Genomic DNA, 10512 nt, shown 5'->3' with positions numbered 1-10512 from the left:
CTTTCCTTAGTCTATATGTGGCTAGTGTGCCATGATACTCACTATTGGATCTTTTTATCATGTATTTCTCAAGTCTTTGTGAAATCATGTTTTTCACATGTATTAGACGAAATTCTGTTATGCAAATATATTACATGAAGTTTAGTTGGAATCTGGAAATAGTGAGTATTAATGTGTTTCTTTCACTTCTTAGTTTATGTAGCACACCTGTGTGAGATCTGCCTATTCCCAAGGTTTGAGAATGTCTTTGAAAATATATGGAGGATTGTGTAACTTACTGTAAGAAACGCTGAGCTGTGTACTGTTGCATGTGTCATCTGTAACAATGTGCTTGCTATGATGTGGCATTTGTTCATATACTTTCCACATTCCATTTAAGTCCATATTTGTAGGAGTTCGATATGGCCATATAGTTACACAGGATGTGCTGTTCGCACAGAGAAAAATGCGTGGAATTGTGATCGTCTGATAAAGAATGCATATGTATTAAACACTTCTTTATTTCTGTGTGTTTTAGAAATATTTTTTTTCTGTGTAGGGCATTAGATAATCTAAATACTGATTGTGAATAGAAAAGCACTAAGTTGACTTTCAAAAATTCTGTCATCAAAGGATACAACAGATTTCCATTCTGTATATTTGATATCAAAGCTGACCTCTAGTGGTGATAGAATTGAATAGTTGTAATGTTATTTTCTGTAGTCTATATTTGATACTGTTACTGCTTCTTGAATCAAATGTGAATATTTTCCTGAAAAAGGCATTCATAATCATGAATATGAATTTTTCACACACATCTCTAGTGGTTTGAAATCACTGGTATCAAATTAAAGACTGCTACTCTATAAGGAGCAACAGCAGCTTTGTTTGATCAGAATGTCTGTTTCACAAGATAAATGCACAATATTTATTTAATCTGTAGTTTTGATTACATCTACATGCTGAATCTGAGTATATTTTAGGAGGGCCATATTCAGGTGCTTAAGAGACTGCATACTAGTCAAATATATACAGCATCCAAGCTCAAAAAAACAAGCTTGATATTGGTGCTCAGGTTCTTTTCTTAAGGTTAGCAACCGTAATTTAAAAGCTGACAAGCTGTTTTAAGCCTAAGCTGAATGTGCACTGGATACTAGAAATCAGGTGTTTAATATGGAAAAGGAAGACTTGACTATTTCAGTAATGCAGAAATAATAATAAATGAGTTCTCAAAACAGAAACCAACAGCAACAGAACTTTTTTCTTTAATCTGGTTTAAAAACTTGTCAGCAGTGAAACTCAGCATAGCATAATCCACTAGAGCTATCAAAATTGCCCATTTATTAGGTAGAGGGAGAGGCAAAGCTGCCAATGTTACCTTCGTAGAACTGATGTGATTGTCATAGTGTATTGTTGGGCGTTAGGGAGATGATAGCAGCTTAAGGCCACAGGAGGCAACAGCTTTCCCTCTAAATAAAAATGGAGCAATCAAAGCTAGCAGCAGTACACTTTTTAAGAGCAAGCTTTCAAGCTTTTCTGTACTCATGCTTTGACTGTGATTTAATATTACAAAGAAAATTCTAAACTTGTGAATTCCAGTTATATTTTTAGAAAATTGCAAGTTTGGGAAAGGATGCTTTCCTTCATTTTGATTCTTTAGTCAGGAAACTGTTTCATATATCAAATGGATTTTAATGAAGACTGCTTACAGTTTTCTGTAGTACTTCTCTAATGTCCAAAATTGTGCATGTATCTTAGAGATGTGGATGTGGAAGATAATGCATTCTTGCCTGGTTATCAACATCTCTGCATATTTTCTTCAACTTTTATCATTAATTTAGGAACTAGCTTCCTTCAAGATGAGGAACAGCTGAAAAAGATGTAAATGAAGACAAACTGCCTCACTTGATATGTGGTCTACAAATAAGTCCCTAGAAACAATGCATTAGATGTGTAAACTCAAAAGAATAAAATACCTTCAAATAGTCAGAGGAGGCTTTGGATTGAGAAGACCTCATCCAAAGCTTGTAATGGCATTTACCTTCTCATTTACTCATTTGTTTCTTGATAAATGATGACTTGAATTATTTATTTACATAACTGGTTGCTGAAACAGTTTTAGCTGTAAGAATTAGTTCCTGGAATACTTTTCTCAAAACAAAAGGTAAGAAAGGCATCTCTTGTTTCAACTTATTGTTGGTGAACACTGTGGCCTAATTCAGATAGGAATTCTGTATTATAACATGGTGTTTAAAATAATATTTAGTAATTGATTGTTGAAAAAGAGCATAACATAACTAAGAATTTCTGTTTTAGACCCAAATCAGAAAATGCATGGATATTTGCAAAATCAAATGCAGTACAGGCCATTGGGGTGATGTCTTTTGGTAAGTCATTCTTGTATTTTCAGTCTTCAGATCAACTTTAAGAAATGACTTGGATATTTTTGAACCTAGAATTTGTGTGGGTTTTTAAGTTTTTTAAGTTTTTTGATACTCAGGGGAAGAGGGAAAGAAACACTATGAAATTTAGGGTAATGCAATCAGAGTCATCTCAAGATGACTATAAACCTTCATCAAGTAAGTAGAAGTTCCATTCATTGTAGGTTTAATGTTTGTGCTCAGTAATGAGCTGCTGTCTACTCTCCTACCTTAGAGTATACACTTCATCAATTTATTTTATATGTACATATGCATGAATTCATTTATTTCCTTCAACTATTATGTGTATTTCAGCATTCATCTGCCACCATAACAGCTTTTTAATATATGGCTCTCTGAAAGAACCCACATTAAGCAATTGGTCTCGAATCACACATGTATCTGTTTTACTTGCTGTTGTTATCAGTGTACTGTTTGCTGCATGTGGATACATGACTTTTACAGGATACACACAAGGTAAACTGCTCAATTCCTCAATCTTCGTGCTTTCTTGCAGTCCTTACATTTCAGGTCCTGTTGTTAACAGCTTTATGTGATTTTAGTGTACTTGCACCCATTAAAGCCCTATATAGTTAGGACAGCTATTTTTCATAGTTACCCGTCAACCAAGGCAGGATACAAAGATGTTGGATAGATGTTAGTAGTGACAGATTCCAAGTGAAAGCGTCATTGGTGAAAATCCCCTTTGAGTGCTCCCGCATCCAAATGAGGACTAAACATTGCCTTGCCTTCTGCATCTCCTATCAGAATCTTTCAGATGTTTTTCTATAAAGCACACTTTATTCCTTCTTCAGTGCCATTGTGGTCCTGAAAGTAGTAAATAGTATAATAAGAGTAGAATAACCTGGTAGAAAGGATGCAGTACATTGTCTTATTGTGGTCTGGTGGTTTTTCTTAAGTCTTGTGGATTGTTATTCCAGATTCATTGTTATAACCGCTAAGCAATATGATTATTTGAATTTATCAGTGTTTTGATGTTAGATGTAAAGAGATGTTCTAGTTAATAATCCATATATTTATAATGGATATATACGTGTGTACATACGTGTGTGTGTGCATATATAAATCAGGCTCAGAATACTTGAAATTCTTCACTGCAGCTTACCAGCTATGATTAGATACTATAAGGGAATTGCTGTTATGCAGAGTCTGGTCTCTTTGTATAATTGTTGTTATTCTGTGACTTACATTTTTAAATGAAAGCTTTTAAATTAAAGCTTGTCATATGCAAGTTTTTCGTTTCCTACCAAGGTAAGCACCAGCATTTCAAACAAAACTGATACTAAGGGGAAGATGACAGATGACACTCTGATATGCATATATTAAAATATTTCTGTAATGTATATGCTGCTCCAAGTTAAAAAAAAAAAAAATAAAAAAAACAACAAAAAAAACCCTACTAATATGTTAAGATGAAGACTTTTCTTGATGTAAGAGGAAAAGGGATTAGGAAGTCTCGATTACTCCAGTGATTCTATTAAATTATTCTTCAGTTTACAGGTAAGCAAATGAGGTGAGTTCAATCTAATTGATGTTTTGTTATACCTCAGGAGATATATTTGAAAACTACTGTAGAGATGACAACCTTGCTACCTTTGGAAGGTTTTGTTATGGAGTTACTGTAATTCTGACCTTCCCTCTTGAATGTTTTGTCACTAGAGAGGTAAGCATGTGTTACATTCTCCCTTTAACAATGTTGATATGTTACTAGTGTTCTCAGTTATTGTTGCTAAAGTCAATGGTTGATGTGTAATGATTATGAACATATCTTGTTCTGCGGCATGCTGTTTTGAATGTGATGGTAAATGTACTGTTTAGATTCTGGCAATATAATGTTACATTTATTATATTATCCAATATATTAATAATAATAGCTATAAGGGCTGCATGGAATTCGAGGATTGGTATAAATGCTACTGTTGATATTATGTTGAATAGCTAAAAATAGCATATTTATTATGCCTCCCAGTTCTGCTTGATTAAAGTATTTCTGTTGAGGAAATCCATTTATTCAATAAACAATAGAAACTGGGTTTTTTCTATAGCATCCAAATGAGAGGAAAATAAATCCTGAAGATGTACTAAGTCAGTCTGGGAAGTGTTCTGTGATTTTGTTAATATTTGTTATGTGTTACTTTTGGAAGCAGATGATGTTTTCTTGAAGCAACAAAGGTAAGGTTCAGTCAGTATATTCTCAGCCATTCTTTTTGTTTCTGAACATTAGAAGATTTGTTATAAGTTATTTGTTGAAATAGAGAGCAAAATCAAGGTTTAAAGTTGTGATTCTGTTTCAGGTGATTGCCAATGTATTTTTCCATGGGAGCCTCTCAACAGTTTTCCATATTGTTGTGACGGTAATTATCATTGCTGTGGCGACTGGTGTATCATTAGTGTATGATTGCCTTGGAATAGTTTTAGAGCTGAATGTAAGTGAACCTGTATACTCTTCTATTTAATAAATCATTAAAAAAAAAAATAAAGCAGAGTTCTGGTATATCCATAGCTCTAATAAAAATCTTGTGCATTCAGTTAGGAATGTTAAAACTGTTTATATTAACTTCAAAAGGAAAGGAAATTATTCAATGTAATTAAATTAGAGAATGTTTAGAAAGAAGACTTCAAATGGTTGGATGGCTTTTTTTTTCCCTTAGCAATTCATAGCAACTTGAAATTTTTCCTACTGGGTTTAGCAGGGAGCAAAACTGATTTCATAACATGAGTGTCATAACCTGATTTTATGAGAACTGCTTTGTTTACCAAACTGTGTGTGGGGGGGTTATTCTTTATGCTACATGATGCATTCAAGTACGTTTACATTGTTCTAATATACAGTGCAGCTTATCTGCTCACTGAGAGGTAGTGAGTGATTCTTTAGCAATGATATTGCATAGCGTGCTTGGACTAATCTTATAGTGCTGGTCTGAATATTCAGATAAACTATCCAATTGCCCTCTTTTTTTAAATACTTACCTACGCAGTTGCTTCTCAGCTAACCCTTTCCAAATTATAACTATCTGAAAATAAGCAGCAGTCCTTACTCGTGACATGGTAATTTCTTTTCTTTTTTCTTCCTGTTTTTACATCACAAGTGAATGAAATTGATCTGTGCGTGCATATACACACCAATAAAATTATCTGTATTTGTGCATGCATACATGCCTATTTGGATCAAATATCTGAATCCTGGTAAAATGAACCTCATTAACTGTGCGTGCACATCTTATTTCTATATATGTGTATTAAGTTTTTATCTATTTTAAGAATACATTTACATTAGAGAACAATAAATGAGTTTTTTAGCATGAATAAATATTTGATTCCTATTTGGAATTGAATTATTTTAAAGTAATTACTCAAAAGTAAATATTCCATCAATGCAGTATGTTTACCTAAAGAGGCCTAAGTATTTACTGAACAGTCAAGCCAACAGTTCGGTTCAGTTTCAAACAGAAGTTGTTAGCCAGGTGTTTGAGTGGGTAGCTCACATCTTGAGACAAGTTGACATTAGAGGTACATGTATTTCTGGGATGTAATTGTGCTTAAAGAATGTTTCGGGTCTTTTTTGCTGCTAGTAGAATGGACTAAGTTTAATACTGGTGAATGAACTAGGTTTTTGCATATGAAGGAGAGCTGATCTTCTCAGCAGACTTTTGGTCCTATATTAGAATTGTTTTCTGATTCTTCACTGGAGATGGCGTTTACTGCCACTTCTGACTGCTTACCTTTTCACTATTTTCTGCTTTTAAAACAAAGCACAAGCCTTCATTTTTTTTTTTTTTTGTTCTGCTGTCAGTTCTCCAGGGAAAGCATTCAGTCGTGAGGCAGTTGAGCATCTACAGACTTAGTATGTTATAATGCTACAATGCTAGTAATATTATAATGCTGGTTTATCTTTCTTCACATACTTATGAGTCTTATTTTTTTATGAAAAATATTTCTTCCAAGTACTGATCACTCTTAACAGGTTCTATCATAAAGATGTACATAAGAGTGTACAGTGAGGCAAAGGTATTCAGTATGTTGGATTGCTACCTCACTATAATTTAAAGTTTCTTAAAGTTTGTGACAGAAGATGTTCAAAATTTGTGAATAAAATATTTATTGGCTTGTTATTCAAATATTAATCAACAGTGTCTGTACTATAGTATTTGATAATTTGCTTTTAATCTATATTTATGTGTAACAACTAAAGAGAAGCTGAATTTTTAGTAAGGGATGTTTACTCTGTAAAGGAGCTTAGCTTTCATAAAGAAGTTAATCAAGTCATAAAAGTTTATCACAATTCTTTGACATGCTACATGCTATTTCCACTTCTTAGGAGTCTAGATCTGCCTTCAAAGTGGAGTGATCTTAAATATTTCATGTCAGTTATCACATTGAAGAACTATTATGTTTGGACCTTCTGAAGCTTAGAAACTTCTGCTAATCATATCTAACCATCTAACGGAAGTTTTTCAAACATAAAATACTCTGTATCACCAAAGCACAAATACTCTTTTACAAGCTATTTGTGAGTTGGAAAAGGAAACTTTCTATTTAGCAATGCTGGTAAAGGCCTCCATTCTCCAGCTTTACTGCTGCATCAATCTGTAACAGCTATTTACAAATTCTGATTCTTGTTCTTCAGGTTCTAAGTATACATGCTTATTAGATTTTTCTTATCGTTGTTTCCCATATGCAGGGAGTTCTGAGTGCTACCCCACTTGTTTTTATCATCCCAACAGCGTGTTATCTAAGGCTGTCTGAAGAGCGATGGAACCATTCAGATAACCTCATCTCCTGCCTGATTCTTGCTGTTGGTTTGCTCGTGATGACAGTTGGGTTTGTTTTGACTATCTTGCATCCCCAGGAGTGTAGCCATGGAAAAGAAATGTTCTACTGCTTTGCTAATAATGTTTCTTCTCACAACAGTACACTTCCCCCATAGGTAATGCTCTGATCTCTGAACTAGACGGGGGGCATCTTCCAGCAAACCATATGTTCCAGTTTAAACATACCTGGAACAAAGATTTTGTTTTCATATGCACATAACTATATTTACCTACTTGATTTTTATACTGCCATCCTGTTTCAGATAAAACTTAACTTTTGAAACAGAAACTTTCAGAGGTGCTTTGCTGTAGACATTTACTTGTATAACTGACAAACCTATCAAAAAGGCTGTGTTTGTTGTTAGTAAGTCACCAATACAGCTTAAAAACTAGGTGAAATGTATAGAAATGTAGACATCTCCTATGTTTCATTGCTTTTCTTATTTTTATTATTTTTTATAATAATTGTATATTCATTAATATACTATAGTATGGAGGTTTTTTGCTATCCTGAGAAAAAATGTCTGGGTCTCTCTCCATGTATTCAACTTGTGCTGTTAAAATGGAAAAAAACTATTAATTCTATCTTTTATTTTACAATAGCTTTAGAGCTGAAAGCATACCTTGCACTAGTGCTTCAGTCAAGGGTGATTTTGTATTCTAATTGAACTGTAGCTGATAGAATCCAACTGTAATTTGTACCATTCATGTTCTGATCAAAAGGTTTTGCATGAGCCAATCTGCAGAGCTGAATTTTAAGAGTCAGGTGAACATCCTTTGTAAAAATTCTAAGGTACAGAAGAAAATCTGTGTAACAACCACATCTTGATTTTTATGTTTATAACTTATTTCTGAAACTGGTCTGAAGAATTGATACGCACCCAGCATATGATTCATTTCAATATATAGTAGTCTGTCTCAGCTTTGGTCATGGTCTGTTAAATTTTGCTGATTTTTGTCTTGTTCTCCAAAATTCATTTAACATTTAAGGATTTGTTAATGTTAGAGGTATAAGTATACCCAGACACCTATAGAATGAGTAATTTGTTACTGGTAAAAATCTGAAGGATTGTCCTTATCCCCTCTATAAATGCTGGACTTTTAAAAATGCTTTGTATCAAGTCAAGCTGTGTATTTTGCATTGGCAGCTTTTGATTTATCTAGATTATTGGGATTCCTTGTGCTAACCAGACTTCAACAACTGGTTCTGTAATGCTACTCAGTTTTTATACAGCTAAATGGTAATGCTTTCTGTCTCTGTTCGTCCTGCTTGACAAAGCTATTTCGTTCAAATCTTTTTTGCTAATTAATTCTTTAAGCAAGGGCCAAGCAAGGTGATGATAATACTATACTAGCATATTATGGAAGCACTGTGTTTTTTGTTTTTTTTGAAGTAAATATTTTTAAATACTGTTGGTTTGTTTTGTTGTTTATTTTTTGTGGGGAGAGATGTTATTTAGGAGGTTGAGAGTTTTTGGGAGGGTAGATTTGGTTTTTATTTTTTCCCTTTAAGTTGTAAAGCTGTCTGAGAGAACTGTGAGTAAACATTCTAAGTTTCTCTACCTAGAATCAGCTTTGAGGGTGATACTTCAACTGCCCAGGTACTTTTTACTATTGATAGAATATTTTTCTCCAATTTAGGTGCAGCCATTACTGCTCATTTATCTTAGCTGAGTGGTCACTGAATATATTCCCCTCCTTCTGCACTAAATGGAATTCAAAATTGCTATTACTTTATGACAACTGCTGAAGACTTCAGAATCAGAAGACTTGTTTTGAGCTTTTGTGTTTTTCTGATTATTTTTACATTTCTTTTGCTTGAAGTATGTTATCTGTTTAAAGCATTAATTGTAATCCTTGCTTCTGAGAATCAGGCTCAAGGGAATTAATCAGTAGGATGCGTATTGCTTGTTTGATTTAAAGATTCTACTATCTCGATATTGAATCACATTTACCTCTCTTATGAAGGGTGAAATGTTTCTATGCCTTACTACTTTAGAAATGTAGATTTGATTCATATGCTTTTCAAATTACAAAGTGTTAAAAGGTAAGGTAGAAGTCATCAGTTAAATCTGTTGCTGGTATAGCTTCTTTTGCTCTTAAAAGGTTGTTTTGCTAAAACTAACTGCATCCATTTCACCATGTAATTATCATCTTGCTGGTTTTCAGTCATGAACTTGCAGGTGAAGGTGGGGTTCTGTCAGCTATTAGAGTAGTGTAGAAAGGGAAGTCATTAATGGTAGTTGCCTGAAGTTAGGTAACTGCAGTTTGGCAAATGGCTTTTTAGAAGCTATAGTTCCCTCCTTTCCAGTATTATTAGTATAACTTTTATTGAAACTGCAAATGATCGCCTGCTGTATGCTTCTTGAATACAGGAAGAATCACCTTTTTATTGTCATAATAAAGCTTGTAATAACATAATGGTTTTTAAAACAAATAAAACTCCCCAAAATAAAGTTGTAACTAGCTATCATTAAAGGCAATGCATAAAGCATGTACTTCTATATATTAAAAAAAATTAAAACCCAAACTCCTAAGTATTACAGCATAGAAGTCCTGATGCAGCAGAAAATATTTAACCTAAAAGAAGAAACATAGCACCAAAAAAGTACAACCACAATAAAGAACTAGTAGTGAATGTACTTAACTTTTTTTTAAAAGCAAATAGCAACTAAGCAATTTATAAGCTGCTAGCTTTAATGGAGCTCATTGAGAATGAATGGAAGATGTTACTGCCCATGTTGTCCTACTGGACAGACTTTTTCACTGAATAGGAAGGAGTGTTGGAAGCAGTTTCAAACTCTGCAGTAAGACTTTGTGGAGTCCAGGCTGAGGGAGAACAGCAGTGTTTCATAAGCATTCACTGGCAGGGTTTTCATATCAAAAGCTGGTAGTATGACTCGCTGTTTCTACTGAATTCCTTCTTTGCAGCTGAGAAGGCATTTCCTGACACCAGATGTAAAATTGGCAATCCTGTAGGAGCTTACCAGACAGTTCTTTAACTTTCTAGAGCAGTATGCTTCTCAATTCAAGATATTTGTGAAGTATTTTTAGTTTGCCCACCTACCAAACTCCATATATCACCAGGATCTCCCTAGAGTCTGAATTTGCCAACCTCTTCAAATTCTTCTATGGAAGGGCGAAATGGCATGGGTTTGTTAAATGGACATTATCCTATACGTTATTTGATGAATTTTCATATCTGAACAGATGTATTAATTAGATCTGGTAGGGAAAGGATTTAACTCTTCAGTATTTCTGAGAATAGCAAATGAAAATGT

General features: G+C 33.8%; 1 protein-coding gene across 3 annotated transcripts; it reads left to right on the top strand.

Annotated features, from left to right (window-relative positions):
* Positions 1 to 2301: 2301 nt before the first annotated feature.
* On the top strand, positions 2302 to 9808 carry SLC38A11 (solute carrier family 38 member 11). 3 transcript variants are annotated; one of them, XM_010726372.2, is made up of 6 exons: positions 2302 to 2366; positions 2715 to 2876; positions 3971 to 4083; positions 4715 to 4846; positions 7102 to 7347; positions 8873 to 9808. In XM_010726372.2, exons 1-5 carry the CDS (start codon positions 2357 to 2359, stop codon positions 7345 to 7347), a joined length of 663 nt encoding a protein of 220 aa, XP_010724674.2. In that variant the 5' UTR covers positions 2302 to 2356; the 3' UTR covers positions 8873 to 9808. The 3 variants fall into 3 exon arrangements, with proteins under 3 accessions (XP_010724674.2, XP_019466336.1, XP_019466335.1); XM_019610791.1 differs by lacking the exon at positions 7102 to 7347; XM_019610790.1 differs by lacking the exons at positions 2715 to 2876; positions 8873 to 9808 and having other exon boundaries at positions 7102 to 8866.
* Positions 9809 to 10512: the final 704 nt, after the last annotated feature.

The sequence above is a fragment of the Meleagris gallopavo genome (genome assembly GCF_000146605.3).
Source record: "Meleagris gallopavo isolate NT-WF06-2002-E0010 breed Aviagen turkey brand Nicholas breeding stock chromosome 7 unlocalized genomic scaffold, Turkey_5.1 Chr7_random_7180001955686, whole genome shotgun sequence".
Lineage (NCBI taxonomy): Eukaryota > Metazoa > Chordata > Aves > Galliformes > Phasianidae > Meleagris > Meleagris gallopavo.
Note: the sequence above shows the minus strand (reverse complement) of the source record. Positions and strands in the feature narration are given on the sequence as shown.